Raw genomic sequence first — 25,328 nt, forward strand, 5'->3', positions numbered from 1 at the left:
TAGCCCTTTCACTGCCTTCATCCACCTTTCCCAGACATCCCACCCTATTGGTCATTCTCTACATAATCTTATGGGTGCCCACCTCTGCCTTTCTTCAGGAACTGATGCTGTTGCCTTGTAATGCTTGTTCTGATGCCTGCTGCCACATGTTCAAGCCATATCATCACCTTCAGTGCCTGTGTCACACATGACCTCCTCCATGTAGCCTGTCAGACTCTTGGGTTAGAAGTCTTTCCCCTCTGAACTCCCATGGCATTTTATCTGTTCTTCTTCTACAAAACTTACTGCTTGCTACTTTCCATTAGAGGTCTCTGTGCTCACATCTTATTCCTTTATTAGACTGTAAGCTCCCTGTGGGCAGAAACTAGGTCTTAATCATACTGTGTCCTTAGATCCTGGCATAATGTCAGTAGGTAAATATGTGTGGACCTGAATTGAATCAGCTGGTCATCTGATTTTATAAACAAGAGGGGAAATCTGGATCGTATATGTATGATCCATTTGAAACCACAGGTTCATGGAAATCTAACAGGTCTTTGGAAATTATCTAGAGGCCTCCTCATTTTATCGTTGTGAAACTGAAGCATAGACTTCAATGCCTTCTCATGGTCACGTGTCTGGAGAATCATATCTTGCACTTGGACTCAGGTTCCTGGACCTCCATCCCAGGTGTCCTGCCCTGACAAATGAGTGAGCGAGTGAGTGAGCAGCCACGCCTTGGGAAGGGCCAGTAGGTCATTCCCAGAACCACAGCTGGCTTCGGGAGTCAGCTTGCCCCTCACTCACCCAGGATGATTTTGAAGTCAGAAGGGCTGAGCAAGTCTGAGTCATGTAGGGTCGGATCTTCCAGATCGAGCGACTGGTGGAGGCAGTGTGCGGCAGTCACGATCCAGCTGGAGCCTGGGGAACAGAACACACGTCTCATCGTCCTGCACTACTGGGTCTTGCCTCCCTCTGTCTTGAGCTGAGGATCTTCAGGCTACTCCAGAGGACCCCTCAAGACCTTGAAAATGGCCATACTTCTCTCCATTGTATTTTATGGCCCCCAACTCAAATGCTCATATGATCCTAATCTGAAGATGAGGATTTAAATCTGTGATTTTTACCTGCCTATTCCAACCAAGGCCAGGACTGAACATTGTAAACAGGATTTCAGGGATCCTTTGAGCCCATGGCATTGGTGAGAGCCAGAGAGCCCAAGGTGGGTGCACAGAAAGCCTGTGGTCAACTGGCTGCCTTCTCAGGCCTTGCTTCTCAAAGTGTGGTCCCTGGACCAGCAACATTAGCATCACTTGGAGGCTTCTTAGAAATGAAGACTCTTAGGCCGGCCCCACCTCCGATCCACTGAATCAGAATTTTCATTTTAACAAGACTCTCCTGTAATTTGTATGCATATTAAAATTTAAAATTGATGAATCAGAAGCTACCTACACTGGCTGCACGTCAGAATTACCTGGAGAATGAAAAAAGAGTAAATCAGTGTCTGGACCTATATCTAGACCATTTATGTCATGGGGGTGGAGCCCAAGCACAGATAATGTTTTAAACATTTCCTTAGTTAATTCTACTGCTGCCAGGGTGGAGAATCACTGCTCTGATCTAGACCTTTCATTATATAGACAGGAATCCTGAGGCGTGGAGAAAGCAGAGATGTCCAGGGTCACCCAGCAGGTTGGTTTCAGGGTCAGGGCCAGGGCCAGACCCCAGGGCTCTTGATAGTCAGCTTAATGCATTTCCTGTGTCTCAGCTGGCATATTTCTCTGGATGGACAGGCATCTGCCCTTCGTTTAATGCAGGGTCAGGCTTCCATTCACCTCTTATGTGGAGCAGATGACAAGCCCATAAGTAGCTGAGCCCAGAGACATATCCAAGATGAGCCAAGCAGAAAGAAAAGCTCTAGAACACAGGGGTGGGGGAGGCTGAGTATCAGGTCAAAGTTCAGGGTCAAGGGCAGAAGTGCTTAGTCCCAAAGCAGGTTCCAGGCTCCACTTGGCCCTCTGAGAAGCAGCTATGTGCTCCTGGGTCCTGGCCAGGGCTCTACTTAGGCCACTCTTCTCTGCCCTGGGACATTTTTTGATCCCTGCCCATGTCCAGGACCAGATTTTCCAGGTGGATCAGGTGGGCTGAGGTACCCAGGTTAGGACAGCCTGCCTTGGTGTGGGGCTCTGGGCTGTTTAGATGAACCCAGGGGTGTGCACTGGCCAGTTCAGAGACATAGCTTGGCCTCCCAGCTCTGCAGATCCCTCTACCCAGGTGTCAGTGTGGGCATTATTGAGGTGCTTTCCCCTTCCTCTGTCCCTTGGCTGCTTTCCTGTTTCTTCTGCCCTCTCCTATCCTTCCCTTGCTCTTTAAGACTGAATGACAGGAGGGAGACAGAAATGATAGATCAGGGTTGCTGCAGGGAGTGCGAAGTATGAGGGCATTCCAGCTTGCCTGAGGGTAGAGAAGTGAACGTCAAACATTTTTCAAACACAAGTCATAGGGAATAAACACACAATGAATCACAATACATGGTGGACATTAGTGGACTCAAAAATTCAAGGTTTGTCCTAGCTACTCGGGAGGCTGAGGCAGGAGAATGGCTTGAACCCGGGAAGCGGAGGTTGCAGTGAGCTGAGATTGCACCACCGTACTCCATCCTGGTGACAGAGTGAGACTCCGTCTCAAAAAAAAAAAAAAAAAAAATCAAGGTTTAAGAAAACGAATTCAAATGAATTCATTCTTAAAATTAGGTGCACACAATCCATCTCTCTTACTTGCCCTCTAACAAAATCGGAGCTGTCTGATGAAGCAGAGTCTTCCCTCCCTCTGCCCTCACTGGCAGCTCTTCCTCCACACCACCCTGCTTCTCTCCAACTTCCCTTCAGGTCCCTCCTTCCCTGGCTTCTTCTCTCCTGGGTATCTTGTGCCCTGCCAGTACCTCTTCCTCTTGTTGTATTGTTCCCTTTCATTTTTCTCTTTACTCTCTTCAATCCTCTATCTTATTTTCCAGGTATCTCTCAGTGCTCTCTGTCTCTCTCTGTCCTCTCCATTGTTGTCTTTCCAATTCTGGTCCTCTGTCTCCCTTCCCTTCTCTCCCTTGGTCCTCTCCCCGGCTCTGCTCCCACTGAACTGCCCTCAGCCCTGTCTGGCCCTATAATACCTTCCCTCACTCTCTTTACCTCTCTGGGGGACTTCTTTGAGTGAGACCATTCATCTTTGGGTCTGAGAGAATGTAAGGATAAATTCCTTGCAGAGTAGGGATTTATGTAGCCCTGGTGCTTTGGCTGCAGCTCTAGCCCAGACCTGATGCCTTGCCAAAGGGATCCCTGCCCCAGAGCTGTCCACCCCTGGTTGGATCTGGAGGAGGGTGAGGTAGAGTGAGAGGCATGCCCATCAGCCTGGGAGTTGCTCATGCAGAGATGGGCCAAGCCGGGCCTTCTTCCTCAGGGGTGGGATCCGATGCAGAAGTGGCCTAGATAGCCTAGATTGCTATTCAGTTTTCTTTTGACATCAGAACTGGAATAGATGTTAGATTGCCTGGACCAAACTGTGTCAGGGAGAGCCATCGGCTGTTCTCATTCTTGCTCCCACTCCCACCCACATTCCATTACAAAGGTGACAGTCCTATTTCCCAGTGTTATCGAATCTGCCTCCTTATTTCCATCCATCATACCCTGTTCTTACTCTGAGGCTATGCCTTCTCTCCCCACCACTGCAATGGATGCCTCACTGATCTCCTGGCCTCCAGTTTCACCCTCCTTTTTATCATTGCTGCCTCTGGAGAGAACTTTCCAGAACATACTTATCAACCTAAAGCAGTGTTCAAGACAAGATAGAAATTCCTAAGCATAGCATTCAAGGTCTTTGTAAATCGACCTTCCCTGATCCCCAAGGGTGAGTTTCCTGGCTCTCCCTGAACTCACAGCCCTGGCATGCCCTGTCTTTGACCTCCATGTACTGTTAAATTCATGTTTGAGAGACTCCCTGACTTTGTCCTTCCCGGTGCCAGAGACAGACCAGGATCCAGTCTAGTCGAGAACTCTTTCTACCACACTGTGCTTCTGCACCCTGGTGCTAGTGTGCACAATGATTCTCAATGAAGAAACCTTGGTCAGTCTCCAAGGAGGGGGTTCAGTTCCTTAGCTTCCACCCCTTCCACCTTCTCCTTACCTAGAAGGGAGCCTCCGCAGAAGGGCTGCCCATTCAGGTGTGACAGCATGGCAATCCAGGGAGTGGTGCCTTTCTGGGCTGGGTGTCCATTGAAGATCCTGGCCATCAGCTTCCGGGAGAACTTGGGGAGCCCACACACTGCATCCAAGGGAGGGAGAGAGAGACAGATCAGACTCTGGGCTCCATCTTGCCCACTGCCAGAGCTCCCAGCTCCTCACCCTGTTAGGAACATCTATTATTTTTGCTCCTCCACCATTAATTGACCTTCCTGATAATAGCATCCCAGTCTTTCTTTGGAGGCTGCACTTTCCTTATTCTTAGTCTATGCAGCTAGAGTTGGATTGACCTCACCTCTGGTTTCAGGGATAGGAATGTGACTGATCAAAGCCATGCACTTTCTGGTCACAGCAATTGCTCAGAGATGGGAATGTGACCTTGGCTGGACCAACGAAAGCCTTACTTGAGAATTTTGCTAAACATATTACAGAAGAGAAAGTCATTCCCTACTGGAATTGCCAAGCTATTAGCCATAAGCCCAGATCTGCCAACAATCACTTCATTAAGAGTCTGCTGAGAATGATGAAGAAAAGTGGAGCTGAAAGTTGAGAGACAAAGAGAGAGAGAGGTTGCACCCTAATAGTTGAGCCCTTTGATCTAATTATACGTGAAGTCTTATGGTACAGCCTTTTCAGTTATGTGTGCCTATAAATTACCTCTTTTCCCCTTAAGCTGCTTATGTTGGGTTTATGTCACTTACAAATGAAAGAGTCACAGCTAATAAAGAATCATTATGCTCCAGCCACATGAATCTTGTCTCCTCAGAGAAGCCCTTCCTCAGGGCCTCGTGGAGTTGAAGATCCCCTCCACCACAGTGTCTGCCTGCTCCATCCCATTTTCCACTGGCTTGGATTGACAGACACGCTCCCACATAAACACTTTACAACTGAATAGCCCTTGGAGACCATCTGGTCTATCCCTTTCATCATTCAGCTAAAGAAACCAAGGCCTGGAGAAGGAAATTGACTTCCAAAAGGTATTCCATGAGTTAGTAGCAAGACTATAGTTCTAGGTCTCCTGACTCCCAACTCTGGGCTTTTCTTACTCTGGCCAGCCCCATAAACTTTTAACTATGTGGCTTCCCAGAACACTCATAACCCAAGCCCCTGGATCCAGGCAGTCACCTGCTACCTTTGTAGCTGTCACCAGGCTGGAGAAAATCACAGATAAATGCTCTGCATCCACAACCTTGATGCAGCCTCAGCATCTCCCAGCATCATTCCATATGCCCACAGCCAGCTTCCCCAAGCTAATGCCCTGCCTCCATTCCCAACAGATGCTCAGAGCCCAATGAGTGGGAACTCCCTGAGTGGGAACCCCACTGAATCGGAACCATCCTCCTCACCATCTCTTCTTCCTATAAACTTTATTGTCTTCAGAACTAATTTTTCACTCTGGATCTCTTAACTTTTGAACTCTTGGAGACCTGGCCTTGGAGACTGTCACCCCTCTCCTGTATTTTTCATCTCTCCTTATTCTATGCCTCCAAAACACAGTCAAGACTTTTCATCCTAAAAATCAGCTTCCATTTCCCCGTTTGCCATTCATTCCACAGTCTCTCCTTCTCCTCCCTTCTATAGTAAAGCTTCTGAAAAGACGAGTTGACACTCCTTTCCCACATTCTTCCTCCCCCTTTGGAGCCGGATTCAGAAGAAGAAAGTGCCACGTACTGCACAAACTTGGAAATAGGCAGGCATTTGAATATTTAACAGGTCTACAAATAGTAGATGGAAATAAAATGTCTCTGAGACCATAAATGGAACTTCAACCATGATATCTACATACAGAGTAGGATACTATTTTTTGAATCTTATCAGATACATTTTTCATCCCTAGGAATTTGCTGTGCACTGTGGCTCCCAAGCCATTGAAGCTGGAGCATCCACGGTTTTAAGCAAAGGCTGGATAAGGCTTTGGCTTGAAAGAGCAAAGCAGGAACCAAAGTCTGGTAAGACGGACTTTCATTTTGAAGAGTCAGGCTTCATAGTAAGAATAAAAAATTTGTAGGTTTCAAGGAACCAAAACATGGAGAACTAAACATGTAATTTTTACCATAAGGCTTAGGGAAGATGCATGGGCAGTTTCCTACCTCTGAGAAAAGAGCTAAAAGCCCATCCTGGGAGACTGAGAAGGCTGGAGAGAGAGGAAGGAGGGAGTACAGAGAGAGGACCGAGAGAGAGAGGACAAAGGAAGAGAGAAGTCCTAGAGACTTGAAACTCACACATGGAGCCTCCTGCCTGCATACCCCTCAGGGATGATGATAGAGACTTGATTCGTCTCTTAGGGAACTTCCATCCTGGAGTCCTTTATTGGAACTCTTAGCAGCATTGGGTGCTGTTGACTACTTCATCCCTCTTTACAACTCCTCCTCTTGGCTTCTGAAGCACTTTTCTCCCTGTGTTTCTGATCCCTTCCCCCCCCCTCTTTTTTCCTTGGGGACTCTCTTTTCTTCATGCCTTCCATGATGCTGGTGTTTCACCCATTTGGCCCCAGGCCTTGGTATCCTTTTCTTATCTGTAAATTTCCCGTAGATGATGCCCTCTACCTCTATGCCATCATACTACCCATGTGCTGATGAACTTCAAATCAGTGTCTTTAAATCTGCCCTGTCTTCTAAAACTCACCATTCTTTACTGCCTACTTACATTTCCAGCTGGATTGCTCATAAACTCTTCCAGCTCAGTGAATCCAAGCCCTTCACTAACCTTCTCCCCTTTGTTTTTCCAGATGTCTGCTAATGTCTGAATCAATCACATCCTTGTTGCCTCCCTTTTCTTCAACCCCATGTTCAATCAGTCGCTGAGCTGCTGGTAAATCCCTAGGAGAAGGAGAGTGATGTGTCTCCCCGACTGCACGTCACAAAGTGCTCTCTCTATGTACCTCAATATGTCACAACCTCAGTACCTCGGTACCTCAATACCTCAGTACCTCAATATGTCACAACATAAAGTCCAAGTATCAAAAGAAAAACAAAAATTGGAAATGTAATAGAACATGAGACACGATAGTCCTTCAAACCATAAAGTGCAAAGCATAAATAAGCTCTTATTTTCATTCTCAATGGTGTAAAAAGGATGGCATTTTCATTATGGTACGAACCAAAAACAAAGGTGAACCATGAGTGCGTCCCATGGTGAGACTTCACTATCACGTGCCACTCATGCTTGAACTTATCAAGAGATGCCTATAGGCCAAGCCCTGCTGTATGTACCACTTAAATCGATTTAAACTGCCTCTCCTCCTGTCTGCACTGTCACAGCCCTATGGCTGGTGGGTCTGCACCATCCCTCATCAGGACAGTTGCAGAAGTTGCATAACTGCTTTCCTAGCTCAGCCCCTTCCTGTCCACTTTCCACACCATGCTGCCCACCCTCAGACATACTGAATTCAAATTTTCTAGTGGGTGAGACCCAGCCATCTGCATTTTTCACCAGCACCTGAAGTGATTCTCATATACCCCAAACTTAGAGAATCACTCGTTTCAGGACAGTTCAAATAGAGTATGCCCTTTAAAACTCTTCCCACTCAATGCCCACTGCTGTCACTTTAACCATGGCCAGCTTTCATGCTTTTTTCCACTCTGCCCCTTCCCTCCTATCTCCCACACATCCTTTGAAGCCTCTGCAAAGCTATTCCAAGCCCCTCCAGCTGTATGAAATAGCCCCTTCTTTAAGTTCCTACTTAATCTCTTAAATCTCTGTTCCTTTTACATTTAACTCCTTTTGCCTATATAAGACCTACATGCACATAAGCTTGTCTTGCGTGCCAGTTTCAACACTTTGAAACTGGTACTAGAAACTAGCTGGCACAGAACACGTTCTCCATGATGCTGTAGTTGCCTTAGCGGGATTCATAGCTAGTTTTGCTCTCAGCGTGTGGCACCACGGGTAACTTGACATACTGCAGGGCATCTGACAAGGTCCATGTGCCACTGCTGATGATCTCATCCAATGTCACATTGGGACTAGAGATGCCCTAGCCGGTCACCAGGCCCAGCACGTGGGGGGTTGGGCCTTCAGGCTCAAGTCCTTTGAAGGCAAGGACTTAAATGGCAGGCACTTAAATGAAGGAACAAGTAGCCTCTGAGAAGGAGACAGATCAATAACCAAATCCTTTCCTCATTACCTCTTGGATAATGTCCAGATACCAAAAGTTGTACTTTTTCTGCAACAAGGGAGATTTTGGTTTAATGAGACCAATTTCTTTTCAAAAAAGTTAAAACAAATGAACACACTTCCCCAACAATAACAAAACCCATAAGCCAAGGCTGTTGGTTATCCACGAGGGTTTATTTCCACTTTAGACCCCTGACAGGAGCAACAATGCAGAGGCCCTTTACAGAATGGTGAAGCATATGATATAAAAGATACAAAATATAACATCATTTACATGTGCCATTCATAGACAAAGGAGTGTGCTTTGATGAGCCGGTTGGAGAACTGGATACTTCCCAATCAGTCCCTCTCAGGGGCTTCTCTGGCTGCCTTGCTCTGATGGAGATTTTCAGGAGATAGAGCTCCAGGGAGAAGGAGAACAATCAGCCCTGTGAGGGCCAGAGAGGCTGCTAGCAGTCAGGGAAGCTCTGAGTGCTCCAGCTAGAAGGAACCTGCAGGGGACCTTATGCCAGCCTGCTGCTGATGGAGAACCAGAGACTCAGACAAATAAAATGATTTTTCAAAGGTTATACAGCCAGTTGGGGGCACAGCAGGGACTAGAACCCAGGACTCTTGGCTCTTTTCACTGCCTGCCATGGGTGAGCCTCTGATTCCCTTGACTCTGAAAAATGAAGGAGTGGGTCCCTCTGAACATCCTGCGGGGTGGATTCTCCGCCCAGCTCATGCCCCAGGGATGCCAGGCAGCCTGGCAGGATTTGGGTGACTTCTAATGTGCCCATCCCACTCTTTCTTCCATTTTCCTGCCCAAAAGCACAGCAGGACACGGTGTGGGTCTTTTCTTTTTCCAGGTAATCGACTAAGTCCCCATATTTGGGTGTGGGCTTCAGGTAGCCTTTCAGATAATACATTTCAAGGCTGAAAGATTGCTTTGTGCTTGTCTGGAGCAGCAGGTGTGGACACCCATGGTGTCAGCTGGTGTTCCAGGGTGGCATATGGGCCCAAATGTGTTCTGAGTTGACAATGGGAATTTAAGGGCTTGGTGGGCCTCCCACGGCTATTCTGCTCCCACCAGTCAGCACAAACCTTCCCAACTTTCTCCATGTCTTTTGAAATTCCTTTAATGGGGAACATAAGGGATAAGGCTTAGACTGCAAGAAGCTTTTGGGAGAGAAACCCCAGGCATGAAGGTGCTCCAAGGGATTACACTAAGAGAGAGGGGCTTGGCTATGAGCCATCTCCCAAAACCTGAATGCTCTTCTCCTAGAGGAAGGACTAGGCCAAGGCTAGTCCCAGAAGGCAGAGCAGGAAAATACACAGATGCAGCATTCAGTTCAATGTTAGAAACCATTTTCTAATAGTCAGGTCCAAGCTCAGTTATACCAACAGTAGGACCGATGGGTTTGATAAGTGGTCAGGAGTGAATAAAGGCCACTGGGGTAAGAAGCATGGCCTGGAAAGGAGTGCTGGGATAGGCACAGAGGCCTTGGTTGAGCTCCTGCATTGTATTACTGGGTAGAGTGAGGCCCAGACAGGGAAAGAGACTTGGACAAGCTCAGGAACACAGGTCTCCTGCCTGGAGCCTTTTCCCTATACCACACTCTGCCTCTCAGGGTCCTGAGGGCTGTCTCGGTAGGAGAAGCCACTGCTAGGTCAGTGTGTTCCATTCCACTTGGTCTGATAAGTAATGTGGAGTGTGCTGTCGGAAGTGCGGTGTAGCTTCGCTCAGGGGAGGCAGGCCCCGAGGAGGTAAGTCAGCTCACCGTTCCACCTGGGGCTCCACAACACTTCGTGGTAAGCCCATCTGCTCCCACACCCAGTCCACGTAATTGGAGACCTTTGTGTAGACTCCATAGACCTGCTTGCTGCCACATTCTTCAGGTCCCCCCCAGGACACCAGGCCTTGCACCACCCAGCGCTGGCTCAAGTCATCAAAGATGACAAAGGCCCCACCGCTATCTCCAAGGCACGTGTCTTTGCCGCCCTCGTAGTAGCCAGCACAGAACATGTTCTCTGTGACGCTGTAATTGCCTGAGCGGGACTCATAGCTAGTTTTGCACTCAGCATGAGGCACCACGGGTAACTTGACATACTGCAGGACATCTGACAAGGTCCGTGTGCCGCTGCTGATGATCTCATCCACTGTCACATTGGGATTGGAGATGCCCCAGCCGGCCACCAGGCCCAGCATGTGGGGGGCCGGGCCTTCAGGCTCAAGCCTTGGCAGGCAGACAGGCATAACGTGGGGTCCCAGGGGTACAGGCTCCTGCAGCTGCACCAGAGCTATATCGTGGTTGTAGTTTTGGATGTTGAAGTCTGGGTGGAGCACCACTCGGGCAGCTGAGCTGTTGACTGCCCCTGATTTGTCTCGCACATCATGCAAGCCCAGGTAGACGGTGACATGCTCCTTGGAGACTGGTATCACCGTGGTGTCTCTACGCTGGGAGCGCAGCACATGAGCTGCTGTGAGGATCCAGGACTCAGAGAGCAGGGCCCCACTCCCAAACCACTTGTCATTTGGCACTCTCGAAGTGTCCTCCACCACTATCAGGGCCTGCCACGGGAAGAGGCCGGGCTCAGCATTTCGGCCCCCAATGATCCTCTTGACCAGGCTTGGCAGGGAGCGGGAGGGCTGACCGCACTCTGTAAGGAGAAAGAGGGAGCAGGGACAAGAGACAGAGACTGGTCAGGTCAGCCATATGACAGGAGCCACAAAGACAAATTCACATTTCACCCACTATAGATTATGCCACCATGGGACCCTAACCTGCCTGGGTCATGCTAGCCTGGGAGAGCACTACTCAGGGTCATTTTGGGTCTAAGTCTCTCTAGGCTGGCCCATCTCTAGTCTGGCTCTTCTGTAGCTGGGACTGTCTCTGGACAGGACCACTCTGTGCTTGGGCTTTCTCTATCCTGAACCACCTCTGGCTAAGACCACTTATGACCCGGACCATTTACAGCCATCTATTTCCAGTAGTGGTCACTTCTCCCCTTCCTTCTCTAGAAAGGCAGGTCTTATTTCAGAAGTGGTCCATGCTATGGGAACCTAGAATACTTCTGAAAGTTTTCTGTCCATGGGGACAGAGAGGTGGAAGGAACCTAAAAACCCATCTAGCAGGTCACAGCAAACGCTAGACTGGGAACAAAGATGCTGGAAGCCTTGGCCTGGCTTTTCTCTTCCATTTCCCATGTAACTCTGAGTCAGCAAATTTCCCTCTCTGGATTTCAATTTTTGATCTGCCAAATGAGGCATTTGGTCACAATGATCTCCAGGGATCCTTCAAATTCCAGAGATCCTTTAATTTTCATTTTATTTGCCTTGGCCATCACCATTTTCTAGGCGAGTAAACCTCCTGAGTTTAAGTGACTAGCCCAAAAGGATATGACTCTTAAGTCAGATAGCAGGAGCTTAACTAGATTCTAAGTCTTGTATCCCACACTGACTTAACAGATATTAAGACCATGGGCATAGGCCCTCAAACCTTTTCTTCTCTGTCCTAACAGAATCTTGCTATAAATTGATGCCCATGGATTAAGCCCCAGGGCATCCAGGGTTGGGGAAAGGTGGCATAATCTATAAGCAATGATGCATGGACCCTACTCTGGGCCACCCATCATTGCACCCAAGAGCTGCGTAGTACCTTTAGGGGAAGGAGAAAGATCTGAGCAAACTTCGTTCCACTGAGTTGCACCCTGAGCATGCACATGCACCACCAGCCTCCTGCAGCCAAATGCCTCTGGCCAATGAGCAGAAGGTCTTCGGCACCAGGCCCCCGCTGGCTAAGAACATGCTTGCATGGCCCTTCCCAGGCAGGGTGCTTGGGTCTTGGAGGTGGACCTACTATGAGTGTGGGCCTCCTCCTGGTTCCAAATGGCCAGGCTACACTCCTTGGCTTGGGTGCTTTTGACAATCCTTTAGACACCATGGAACATTTGAGTTTTCTTGGCAACTTTGGGAGAGCAGGCTTTTAGCAACCTAATGTTTTTCAGATGCTCTTCTTCCTGAGGCCAAATGCTTCTTGCTTGATCCTGGGGCACCCTGCCATTCACCCCAGGCCAGATGTGAACTGGTCTTTGTAACTCTCTGTGGCCTGGCCTTTCAAAGTTGAGGGTCAGCCTTCCAATTACAAGTAGCAAGCTGCAAGGCAAGATCTCAATGCAGCTCTGTGACTGGTCCTACATATATTTAGTGCTTCAAGGCCCTAATCTGGTAAGGGACACGTCTATGGCTTGGTCCGTGGTCACAACAAAGCCAGCATTAAACGGTACCTTTCTCCAACCAAGGTGCCAGTGGCACACTGCAGGTCACAGATTGGATCTGGAGAGACCTTGGAGAACAGCTAATTTACAGATGGAAACATGGAAGTTCAGAGAAGGCAAGTGACTTACTCAAGGTTGTTAATGGGAAAGCCAGAACTCGAACCTATTTATCCTGAGTCTAGCTTCATATCTCCACTGAAATCTGTTTTTCTCCTTGATGTGTTCTTGTCCTTTTAAGAGGCTGAATGATGCAACAAGCTCTTGGGAGAGCTCATTGAAATGGGGTCATTCTTATTGGCTGCTGCCTTTCCCCACCCAGTCTTTCCTGGGAGAAAGGGATCTTCTTGAAATGTTATAGCTTTGGCTATGCTGAAGCCAGATTTGGGTTCTAGAGGACAGTGGTTACTGAGGGAGGGTCTTTAAAAAAAAAAGTGATACTCTAGGATTCAAGGTTCCTGAGGATGGCATAAAACATGATCATGGTAAAAAAATGGCTCGGCACTGCTTATGTTGCCATCATAAGTATTGAGTTCACCTTTCAGCTCTGCCCCTGACTTTCTGCAAGTAGCCTTGTGCAAATCACTACACTATTCTGATAGTTTTCTCATTTATAAAATAAAAGGGCAAGTAATATTTGCTTAGCAGGCCCCCTGAAATGGTGGGCCTTTTGACAATAGATGAGATGGCCTTCTCCATCCTGGCCTGCATCCTGGTTCAATCACAGTGTTTTGCGAAGAGAGAATTTACAAATTTCTGGCCTAGTCCAATGATACACCATGGTTCTGCCCAACATTGGGTGTTAAAAGAATGTCATGACTCATTGTATCCAAGATGCTTTGTACAAACATAGAGGATGATGACCATTAAAAGTCATAGAATAGCTGGGTGCATGGCTCATGCCTGTAATCCCAGCACTTTGGGAAGCTGAAGTGGGCGGATCACCTGAGGTGGGCAGTTCGAGACCAGCCTGACCAACACAGAGAAACCCCGTCTCTACTAAAAATTAAAAAAAAAAAAAAGTCAGGCATAGTGGTGCATGCCTGTAATCCCAGCTACTCGAGAGGCTGAGGCAAGAGAATTGCTTTAACCCAGGAGGCAGAGATTGCAGTGAGCTGAGATCGCACCATTGCACGCAGCCTGGGCAACAAGAGCGAAACTCTGTCTCAAAAAAAAGGTCAGAATATCATAGGTCTCTTGGTTCTGATGCTTTACTTCTGAGGTATGGGATCCCAGACCCAGAGACATGAAAATACTTACCAAAGATCACAGTTAGGAAATGGCAGCATCAGTATTAGTACCTAGGGCCTTGACTCCTTGCCCAGGGCTTCTTCCCCTTCCAGAGGTGGCCACATGGCTTTCTAGCATGGAATCTATCCCTAGCTTTTTTTGGCTCACATGGTCTTTTAGCAAAATGGGGATTAGATCCTCTGGTTTGCTACAGCCCCACCATTCCTCTACAGCTCCATCATTCCTCTCTTCTCTGAGGCTTCACTGCCTGGAGTCCTTGGTTGTACTTCTGGGCAAGCCTAATTGAGGTAAGTGGAATCAGCAAAATGGGTGGGATGAACATTCCCTTATTCCACATCCTCATAAGTTTTTCTCAGAAATAAAGACCTCTTATGTGAACCCTTCCCGGTCAGTTCTTACCCCTTCATTCATAGACAACCAGGCATTGTTACTTCCTTCTTCTCTGGGATCCCATAGCACCTGTGATGGTCAAAACCTGACTCCCAAATGCTAACATGTTCTTTGCTTCTTAAGGACGAATGGTAGACAACTCCATAGCCTTTCCGTTTTAGTGTCTAATCTGTTATCTAGAAGCCTCCTGATATGGTTTGGCTATGTCCCAAACTGGCTATGTCTCATTTCTCTCTTGCCTGCCACCATGTAAGATGTGCCTTTCACCTTCCACCATGATTGTGAGGCCTCTCCAGCCATGTGGAACTGTGAATCCAATAACCTCTTTTTCTGTGTAAATTACCCAGTCTTGGATTATGTCTTTATCAGCAGTGTGAGAACAGACTAATATACCGACCGTGTACTAGTATACCTACTTTATACTGTATACTGTAGGGTTACTGAAATGTACCATTAATATAATACACTATGTCAGTTTACCCAACACTCTCATTCAGCAAAATACAAATATCACCCAATGCTTAACCATATTGCAAATTTCCTGCTGTTTGTGCAAACATGCAGATGGAATTAGACAAGGCATTTAATTTTCAGTATTCCTCAATGCTGTCTTGAGTGATTGTATCATTAAACTACTGCCATTCTTGCTTTTTTTAAAAAAAATTTAAATGACTATGTTGTGAATATTAAATTTAACTTTTTGTGGATTATTTGTTTAACCGTAGAATGTGCATTTTGGGGCTACACTTTTCTAAGTCGACTTGAATAGCTACACAATGTGATTGCAATGCAAATCACTCATACTATTTATTTATTTATTTATTTATTTATTTATTTATTTATTTTTCAAGACAGAGTCTAGCTCTGGCACCCAGGCTGGAGTGCAATGGTGCAATCTTGGCTCACTGTAGCCTCTGCCTCCTGGGTTCAAGCAATTCTCCTCTCTCAGCCTCCTGAGTAGCTGGGATTACAGATGCGCACCACCACGCCTGGCTAATTTTTTTTTCTATTTTTAGTATAGATGGGGTTCCACTGTGTTGACCAGGCTGGTCTTGAACTCCTGACCTCAGATGATCCACCCGCCTTGACCTCCCAAAGTGTTGAGATTACAGGCATGAGCCACCATGCCCGGCCTATGCTTTTAATGCTAAAGCAAATATCCTCAAAATCTGTATGCACAGTAACACTTCCTGTTACCACAAAATTTTCTTTCCATTTTAAAGTGGAGTCAGTAAGTAAACCATGGGAATCGGAAAGGCTTGACTATGTTGCTGTTTGGAAGAAAGAATTTCTCACTCTGTCTTATCATGATGTTGTTTGTGTTATCATCTCCTTGATAGCATGGTGAGTGCTTGAGGACAGGGTGCCCACTTTTTAAATTTCCCCAGCACAACAGCAGATGCACATGCAAACTGTGTTGTATGAAAAATCTTGTGGCAAGGGCACAGAGAGGGGACAAGAGGGCTCTCAGAGTGACGGAGCAGGCAGAAAACACAGGCTGGTTTGAGAAGGTGTGAAGCAAGGCTTCTCTGACCTTTAACCTTTTGAAGACATCTCTTAAAAAGCAACCAAAGCATCACCTCCCCTGTCCCCCATCTCCCTGTTAACAGCCAGAAAACCTGGGGTCCTAGGGCCTTGGATGGAAAACCGTGAGGCAAAGGATTTGGAGGGTGAGGTACCTGGAAGGCAGGTGGGTAGGCTTCTCCCCAATACTTTATTCATCCAGACTCCTTGGGCAGAACAGGTATATATACCTGGATTAGTGAAAGAGGTTAGGAGAAGAGGGAGAAAATGGTTGATTTGTAACACATGGAAAATAGATCTGGGTATTTAATTTCTCTAAAGTGAGTTATTACAAAGTCCTCCAAATGGTCATCTAGGCTCAGATACGATTGTCTCTGACCTAGATGTACTAAGAAGAATGAGGAAGAATGTGGTAGGTACTCTCTGGGGTACAATCCTCCAAAGGGACCAATTAACCTCCAAATATCTTCAAATACCCACATGGCTACCATCCTAGTCCTTCTATCAAACTCCCTTTGCAACATGAAGGATCTTTCTAAAATGGGAATGTGACCGTGTCCTTTCTCAGCTCAGAATCACCAATGGCTTGCTGTCACCCCCAAAAATAAACACCACACTCTTCAGCATGGTGTCTGTCCAAAGCTCTGGGGAATTCCACTCCTGCCTGGCTGAGGGCTGCTCCCCTCCCCACCCCACGCTGCCCAGGTGCTGGAAGGCACCTCCGCCTCACTTGTCACAAAGACCTGGGCTCACATGGCTCCCTGTTGCACAGATGCCCTTTCCTTTCTTCTCCATTTGACAGACTCTTTAATAAGCATACATTTGTGGCCACCATCTCACTGGCATTTTGAAATAGCTCTAAGAGCTTCGTAACTCTTCCCTCTTTTAAAAATGAGGACTTGGGGCCAGGTGCAGTGGCTCACGCTTGTAATCCCAGCACTTCGGGAGGCCGAGGCAGGCGGATCACTTGAGGTCAGGAGTTTGAGACCAGCCTGACCAACACGGCAAAAGCCTCTACTAAAAATACAAAAATTAGCTGGGCATGGCGGCAAGCTTCTGTAATCACAGCTGCTTGGGAGGCTGAGGCGAGAGAATTGCTTGAACCCAGGACGTGAAGGTTGCAGTGAGCCGAGATCACACCACTGCACTCCAGCCTGGGTGACAGAGTGAGACCCTGTCTCAAAAACAAAAACAAAAACAGAAACAAAAACAAAGAGGAGGTGGAGGCTTAGATGAGTCAGGAGAATGTTCTCAGTGCTTGCATGCCAGAGAGGCAGAGCTGATGGGCCGTCCTTTCTCCCTGAGAGTTCCTTTTCTGCTATGGACTATGAGTGCATGTGAGTGGGTGTTGGGCTGCCACAAGGCCGGGAGAGGGGGGTTATGTCTCTAACCACTCCTCCTCCCAGTTCCTCCCAAACCCCCAGTGTGGCCAATGGACAGGTTATTGCTGGTCCTTCACCCTCTGGCCAGTGTGCTGCTGCCCAGCCCCGGGGGCAGCCAGGGGTCTCCGCCAGGTGGCATGGATGAGGCCTGGACAGGGACTGCTGTGGCTTTGCTTGAGCTGTGGTCAGGGGATATGCTGGGCTACCTGGGGAGACAGAGGATCTACTCCTCACTCCCCAACCCTGCCTGGACCCCTGTCCGTACCAGGGGAAGAGGTCTTTGAAGGAAGGTCCCTTACCTGCTGAATGGGTCTGGCCTGGTGGGATGTTGCCCTCACCCAGAAGCCAAGGCAGAGTCTGGGTGAAGCAGTAATACTGGCCATTTTTTGGAAACCCCAACTCAGCCTCAGACCACATGAAGGAGTTTAACTTGGGGATTCCAGGCTTCCTTTAGGGTCTCGTTTCTTCCCTTAGTTGTGTCAATGTGTGACTCCTTCACACTCCCACCAACAACTCATTAGTAAATCAGTGCTAGCTTTAAAGTTAAAAACAAAAAAGCCTGCTTTTTGGTTTTGAGACTGTTTCTGCATCTCCACATGGACACAGTAACACAAGCTCATGGAAAGTGAGAACCTGAGGAGATGTGTGAGTGACACGTTTTGCATTATCAGGCTCTACACACTTATGAGCAGTTCTTCCTTTCAGAGCTGTCTCGGCCCCCAGTCCAACCCTGAGGCCCTGAGAGTGTGAAACGGGAGTGGGACGGCTTAGCATGGAGGGCTTACCTGTGTTATTGTTGAGCATCTTGTAATATGGCTCCTGACAGGAGTATTTGATCTCAGACTTGTATGTGGTGAGGTTGTTCCTTGTGGAGAAGGTGATCAGCCCGTGTTCCAGCTCTCCTGGGGCTCTACAGTCTACAACTGAGAGAGAAGAAGTGAGACCCCTCCACTGCCTTTTGCTCATCCTCCTTTGGCTATCTGATGGATCTGTCTCATGCAGATGTACAGGTTGTGCACTGCATACAATTCCAGAAAGCAATGTTATAATGCCTCTGAAGGGCACCCCTGGGGTGTGCAGTGTACAGCCTGTAAAGCTACCCATGGTCCTGCTTTTGAGGTCTCTCCCATTCATTATGGTACTACTGTGTGGTCAACTCACCTGCCCAGTGTCAATTTTGGGTAGGGGAAGGTCTACTGAGGTTTAAGCAGACTCCAGTCTCTTACCCACCAGGGCCTCTTTCTTTTACTTCTAGTTTTATTGTGCACTCCTCTCTGCCTCTTCTGCCCAAGGATGAAACCCTTGGCTTAGTGAGAAAATTCTAGCTGACATAAACCAAATAATCTTCGTTCTTCTAGTCCCAATCCTAGGCTGAGTAAGAGCAGCTAATGTGCTCATATTGGAGTTTTGGCACAAAAAATCAAAAAACCCAGCTCCTGTATGAGTACACAGCCCCACCCTGCTGCCTCTCTACAGGCAGCTTGCTTGGCCATAGAAGCCAGGAGGCAGGGTTGGAGGTGGATCAGCTTTCAGTCTTCCCCTGTTCATTTTCTATAATTGTTGATGGCCGCATGTTTGAGCCATAATTCCCAGTACAGGACGTGACTAAAGATGCCTGCTCCTCAGAGGTGGTCTTTAGGGAGCTTTCCAGTCCAGCTCAGTCTTAGGGGAGTTGTCAGCACTGATGGAGCCCAGCGTGAGTCAGCTGAGAGTCAGGGCATCTTTTCATGGCCATATCAGAGGCTCTGGACCCAAATTTGTCAATCTTTTCATTCTTAAGGAAATCGTAATCTTAGGTATAACAGCCTATGCCAGAGTCGAAGAATCATAGATGAATCATAGAATGTCACAGCTGGAAAGAAACCTGAAGTAGGCAGTCTAGAATGTCCTCTTTATTTTATCTATGAGCCCAGAGAGGAGACTTGACTCGTCTAAGGACATACAGCAAGTTACTGTCAGAGTGAGAGCAAGATTTGACCTCAAACCCAGGGCTGTTTTAGTAAATGGAACTAGTGGTTCTTAAGGATCTGTTTTCCAGTTAAATGGCCTATTCTAGGTACTAGCTGGCCAATGGTGGACATCAACTGTCAGAATTTCCAGAGCCCTGGTAAAATTTCCAAAGTTCCATGTCCTCCTGAATTTTACCTGGTCATTTTGGGAAACAGTGAGATGTAATTTATCCCTGAGTGCCATTTAGACATTGTGATTTTAACTTTAGGACTCCAAATTCATCTTTTTGATTAGCTAGAGAGTCCACTCAAAATGTAAATAATTTCAAGTCCCTCTGGGTTGGAGGAAAAGATGAAGGAGGGGAGTAAATATAGGTACTTCTTATCCACTAAGAAGGCCAATCAGGACAACTGGTTTTGTCCTGGCCTCTAGTCCAATCACCCTGGACAAATCATCTCCATTTGTTTTGATCATCCAAAAGTAGAGATGCTCTTCTACTTTGTGAGGTAAATGTGTGCAGCTCAACACTAGGATAATGAGGCAAGAATATTTATTATTTAAATACTATGAACAGTTTTAAATTTATTTTCTGTTAAAGCCGATTTTTCCTCCTTTTTCAGAAAATGCCATTGACTTGGTGCCTAGGTATTGGTATCACTCATCTCCCTTAACTTTGGTCCACCTGACCGCCTAGTTCAGGAATTCCAGGGTTGGCTTTAGCGTGGCTAGATGGACGGGCCCCTGGGAGCCTGTTATGTGGCTGATGCTGGCGTATAGATATTTTCTGGGTGGAGGACCTACTTTCACATCACTTCAGAGAAGTAACTTTGCCCACTGATACAGCTGGCCCTACAACTAGGTAGAGGGGGTGATAAATAGTGGAAGGTAGAGGGTCTTGGCAGTGTGGAGGGGCGCACTTTCCTCCCAAGTCCACAGTGGCAGGGAAAAAGCCATGTTTCTCTGGGACATGGAAGTGACTTAACCCCTCACAAGAGGCCTTGAGCAGCTCTGTCTGGCACAATCAGCACACACTAGACCCTGCTTCCTCCGTTGGCCTATGCTCTTTGCTTTAGGAAGGGTTTTATCCTTTTCTCTAAAGTCCTGTCTGGCCAGTTCTGCACTCTGGAATCAAAACACCCTTCTCTTTCCCCTTGCCTTGGCGGTACCGCCCAACACCCTATCTCCATGGTAATTTCTTATTGCCACTTATTTTTCTCCAGACACACATTTCTTGACCTGCAGTTCCAAGTGTGCTTTGCTGTACTGGGGGGCTTTCTAGAGAACGATGTGCAATCAGCTAACCCTGGCACTCAGGCCTGGGGGTTTGGGCTCTAGCCCCCTCCCTGGCCTCATCTTCTTTCCTCCCCTTGGTGCACCCACCCTCCAAACACCAGCTCCTTCAGTGTGCTCCCCTGCTGCCTCCTGCTCCCAGGCCTCGCTGGTGCCATCCCTGCTGCCCGGGGCACCCTGTGTCCATGCTCTGGCTACCCTGAAGGCTTGATGAAACACTCCTTCTTGAAAGCCTTTCTAATTCTAACTGGGCAGGGCTGCTTCCTTGATCTGGAACTCTTCACTCATGTTTCTTTGATGGAATATATCTAATGTTGTCTGCATCAAAGCTATTACAATTATTTGGGTACATATCAAATCTTCCTCTTAAATTCTGATGCCCTGTATGTCACTGAGTATGAATGCTGCTAATACTTTGTAGGTTTAAAGACATTTATTCAACTGACACTTGTCTTTAGTAGCCAGCCCATCTCTCCTTTGGGTGGTGTCTCTAGCCGAGAATGGCACCTCAGTCTCCAGACTGCCCAGGGTTCTCCCCTCACCGCACAGCCATTTCATCACCAAATAGATCGGGCAGTCCATTTAATGCAAAGGTTCTCTGACATGTGTGTCCAGATGTTCAGACGGAAGCAGAGATTCCAGCTGCCACTCCCCAGCCCTTTCTCTGTCACTGTTTAGGACCTGTGATGTCCCACAGCACAGAGCTGGGGCCACTGCTTTCAGGTGTGATCCTATCTTTTTAAAAATTTTAATCAGCGAATTTTAAGAAACATAGAACTTGTAAGCCCCAGAAGACAGAACCTCTAATGATGACATTTCAGCCCTGCGCCAGATAGGGGTAGAAAGGATACTTTTGTGAATGAGAAAACATTCAGATTCTCAAAAATCCACACTCTGTGAGTTATTATTTGCTTTACCTACTCATGGTGGTTAAGAAAGCAGCAACAGGTAATACCTTCAGATTCATAAAGTCACAGGCAAGCTGGTTCATTTAAACTTGACATGTAGAATGGATTAGAAACCACTTTGATCTGGTCAGCCTGAGGCCACATGGTTGTATATTAAATCTTATGTCTCTAGGACCAAGGGCATTTTTTTTTTTTTTCCGTTGAGAAAAGTACAGTCCACTCAGAAGTGCTAAAATAAATCCCACATTTTTTTTTCGTTATTTTCTGGAATAGTGTTTGAATGATGGGCAAACCCTCAAGTGGAGAATTTGTTTTCACACACGTAGCAGCTTCAACTGCTGAGATCATGTTGTTCAGCACCCATTCTAATCCACATGGAAAGGGGCACGGGGGTGTTGTTGGGTGGGGAGGGGTGGTGCAGCTCTGGGCCCCAGGGGTCTTGGGAGTGATCCATTTCTGGATGTCTGCATTGTGTGGGGTCCCGTCATTCACTCTGTCACTTGCTCTGACTTGAGTTCGCTCTCCAGATCGATTTCATTTTCTGCCACCACGGTGAAGATCAAAGAGGGATCAAGAGATACAGAGGAAGGAAGCAGAGAGAGGAAGAGAAAGAGAGAGAGATTAGCAAGCAAAGCAGAAACAGTTTATGCAGGAAATACAGAAATTACTCCACCAGAATTGATTAAGAATGCATAGTTTAGGTACAGCCAGTGTGAAGAACAGTTTGGGATTGTGGAATTTGTATCGTTCTGAGAATTTGCAGAGTCATACATCCTGGCTCATGAGGATTATAAAATTCTGCCCCTGGAGGGAGCTTTGCCTGCATCTGGTCCAAACCCTCACTTGACAGCATTTAGAGTAGAACAGGGCTTGTCCCGGGGTCACCACAGCAAGGTGGAGGCAGGGCCAGAACAATGACCCATAATTCCCAGCTTCTTTTCTAGTGCACGTTTCTTTACCACAGAGTGCACCCCTCTTGTCTGGAAGCAGAGATTCCAGCTGCCACTCCCCACCCCTTTCTCTATCACTGTTTAGGACCTGTGATATCCCATGGCACAGAGCTGGGGCCACTGCTTTCAGGTGTGATACCTATCTTTTTAAAATTTTTAATCAGCGAATTTTAAGAAACATAGAACTTGTAAGCCCCAGAAGCCTGGGGACTCTCGACTCCTCAGTCCTGTCCTTGCCTCTCCCCTAGGACCTAGCACAGTGCCTTGTACAGAGAGATGCTCAATAAATACCTACAGAGTGAGCAAAGATGCTGGGTATGACTGAATGGGAATTCTAATAGTCTTAATTCAGCCTATTTTGGGAGAATAGGGTCATATCAGGGAAACAGTTTCTCTTTACTACAAAATGACAGGGTGTTCTGTTGTATGCTAATGTAAGTCAGGGAAAAATTATTAATGTTTCCTACTTTCCAAAAATGTGAATGAGAGAAATGAAACCACTTCCTAGTGAGGGGATTGGGTTGGGGCAGGAGGAGTCCGTTTATCTTTTGCATGTTTCTGGCCCTCCATGGTTATGGTATGTATATTAACCCAGTTAATCCCCACAGCAATCTTGAGGGCAGGAAACTGAGGCCAAAGAGTCTGAATACACTGATTACAGCTGAGAGGGACTCTCAGCTTGTAGAGTCTGCATTTGTATCTAGAACTTCCTAATTCCAAAGCCTGATTCTATCCAGGACACCCCATATCATCCTTTACCTTCTCCTTCAACATGGCCCTTGCTTTGTTCTGCAGAGTGCTTTGCTTAGAACCCAGTCACAGCACTGCACCTCGAGCCTGGGATTGGAGGAGGTGGTGCCTGTGGCCACCACCACGAGTTCCGCCATGCCCGGACCTTGTCTTTTCCGTCTGACTTCCCTATGGAACTCTGTTGCAGGCATCCAGTCAACATTTTTTGAAACATTTTGTTAAAGTCATAAAATGCCCCCTCCTTCCCCACGCGAGGCTCTGACTCCAGCTACATGATATGAAAAGGAAAAATTTCATCATATGAAAAGGAAAAGAACAAGCGTATTTTACTTCAAAGTTCTTCCTGGGATTTGCCTTAAGGGAATGTCCCCCTTGGGACAATGGCAGGAGATTTGTCTGCCTGCTGAAGCAAGGCCATGTAGGAGAAAGGGAAGAGGATAGCGCTCCAGTTTGCATGAAAAGTCATGAAAAGAAGACGGGTGGGACCAACTCTAATTCGGTTTTTTTTTTTGTTTGTTTTTTGTTTTTTGAGACGGAGTCTTGCTCTGTCACCCAGGCTGGAGTGCAGTGGCACGATCTCGGCTCACTGCAATCTCCGCCTCCTGGGTTCCAGCAATTCTCCCGCCTCAGCCTCCCGAGTAGCTGGGATTACAGGCGTGCGCCACCACGCCTGGCTAATTTTTGTATTTTTAGTAGAGACTGAGTTTCACCATGTTGGCCAGGCTGGTCTTGAACTCCGGAACTCAAGTGATCCACCTGCCTCTGCCTCCCAAAGTGCTGGGATTACCAGCGTGAGCCGCCATGCCAGGCTCTAATTCTTGACCTCACCAATCGATTGTAAAGCAAATTCTCCCTTCTCTCTCCCTTCCTTCCCTGACTATTTCTGTCACTGTGCCTCCTCTCATCAGTGTTGGCCATAATAAGTTTCTAAAACTGTGGTCCTTATAAGTCTTTCATTGAAATCACCTGGGTGTTGAGGGGTGGTTGCAGGGGGTGGTGGTGAGGTGAAGGGGTTGGAAGCCTGTATTTTTACAAAGCTCAGTAGATGATTTATATAGACTATATCATTTTAAAACCATTGGCACATATTCTAAAATATAAAGCTAGTCCAAACTCCTTATTTTATAGTTGAGGCGAAGGGTCTTATTTACAGTCACAGACTTGGTTAGGGGCAGAGCCAAGGCAAGAACTCTGGGTCCCAGGAGCCAGTGAAGAGCTGTATCCTCTGCTTCATGCAGGCCCACTGTGCTGACCCCACAGCCCTTCCTGCACAGCCCTAAATCATGAGCTGTCTCAGAAGATGAAGGGGATATGGCTGATGGCCATGTGAAGACTAGCAAGGTCACTCAGCTCTGGGCACCAGCACCAAACTAGTTTCCTGAATTAGCAATTGCCGAAGCTGGTTTTGAACCTGGACACACACCATTCCTTTAGTAAGTCTGGCAACCCATCCATGGGCTGAAGTAAAATTGGTATTTAACAAAGTACTGGGCCCACAAGAAGTTTCTTTTGGGATTCAAACGTCTTATTGCCAAAAGGGGCACTGATACTCTTTTTTTTCCCAACCCTTGTGTGTCTGTTAATTTCCTGCTCCCATCCCCCTTAGAGTGCTCCTGCCATGCTTTCACCCTTGCATGCTCTGCTCGGATCCCGCCAGTGCTGGGGATCTCAGTATCTTTATAACAACCCATTAGGCTTTCTTACTTTTACAGGTGGGAATCTTGTTACTCCACGTCCCATCCTTCAGACACTCAATCTGGAATGTGTCCATCTCCACATTATCCTGGGAAGAGACAGGAAGAAGGGAGTGGGAAGAAGGAGGTGGGGGTGGTGTCAGGGGTTTTTTCCTAGCAAAACCAACTCAAGCTCCACACGTGTCTTGATCTCGACTGAGATTTTCCACCCATGGGCTTCCAAGGGTGAGCTTGAAGGTAGGGGAAAGATACATGCTGAATTCATACCTCCTTTTCATACTCTGGAGAGGGGCAAGGGCTGTGTGCAAGAAGGGGTTTGGGCAACTATCTCTGAAGGGAAAACGGTAAGCATTGACTCCTTTTTCAGAGCAGTGCTTCTCAAACCAGGGCAAGCGGTCAGCATCTCCTAGAGGGCTTGTTAAAACACAGGCTGCTGGGCTTCTCCCCCAGAGTTTCTGATTCAGTGAGGCTGGCCTACCCAAGCATTTGCATTTCTAACAAGTTCCCGGTGATGCTGAAACTGAACACCCCTCTTTGAGAACCATTCCTTGAAAGCGATGGTCCTGTAGCTTGGCTGCACCAATCACTGGTCCCAGCCCCAAAAAGTCTGCTTTAACTGATCTCAAGTGAGAGCTGGGAGGTGATTTTTTTAAAGCGAGCC

General features: G+C 47.3%; 1 protein-coding gene across 7 annotated transcripts in view; it reads right to left on the reverse strand.

Annotated features, from left to right (window-relative positions):
- MASP1 (MBL associated serine protease 1) overlaps nucleotides 1–25,328 on the reverse strand; it is a 74,845-nt gene that overhangs the window by 8,061 nt on the left and 41,456 nt on the right. For 4 of the 7 annotated variants that reach the window (XM_004038180.5, XM_063704450.1, XM_055382104.2 and 1 more), the window contains 4 exons: nucleotides 24,678–24,756; nucleotides 17,911–18,048; nucleotides 15,899–15,973; nucleotides 8,478–10,964 (listed from right to left, as the gene is read on the reverse strand). In XM_004038180.5, the coding sequence (XP_004038228.1) occupies nucleotides 10,081–10,964; nucleotides 15,899–15,973; nucleotides 17,911–18,048; nucleotides 24,678–24,756 (1,176 nt within the window). In that variant the 3' untranslated portion in view covers nucleotides 8,478–10,080. Of the gene's footprint in view, nucleotides 1–786; nucleotides 901–4,152; nucleotides 4,291–8,477; nucleotides 10,965–15,898; nucleotides 15,974–17,910; nucleotides 18,049–20,785; nucleotides 21,815–24,677; nucleotides 24,757–25,328 lie in introns of those variants that run through there. The other 3 variants (XM_004038179.5, XM_055382106.2, XM_055382107.2) reach the window with 2 other exon arrangements.

This window comes from Gorilla gorilla, chromosome 2, assembly GCF_029281585.2.
Source record: "Gorilla gorilla gorilla isolate KB3781 chromosome 2, NHGRI_mGorGor1-v2.1_pri, whole genome shotgun sequence".
NCBI classification, from domain to species: Eukaryota; Metazoa; Chordata; class Mammalia; order Primates; family Hominidae; genus Gorilla; species Gorilla gorilla.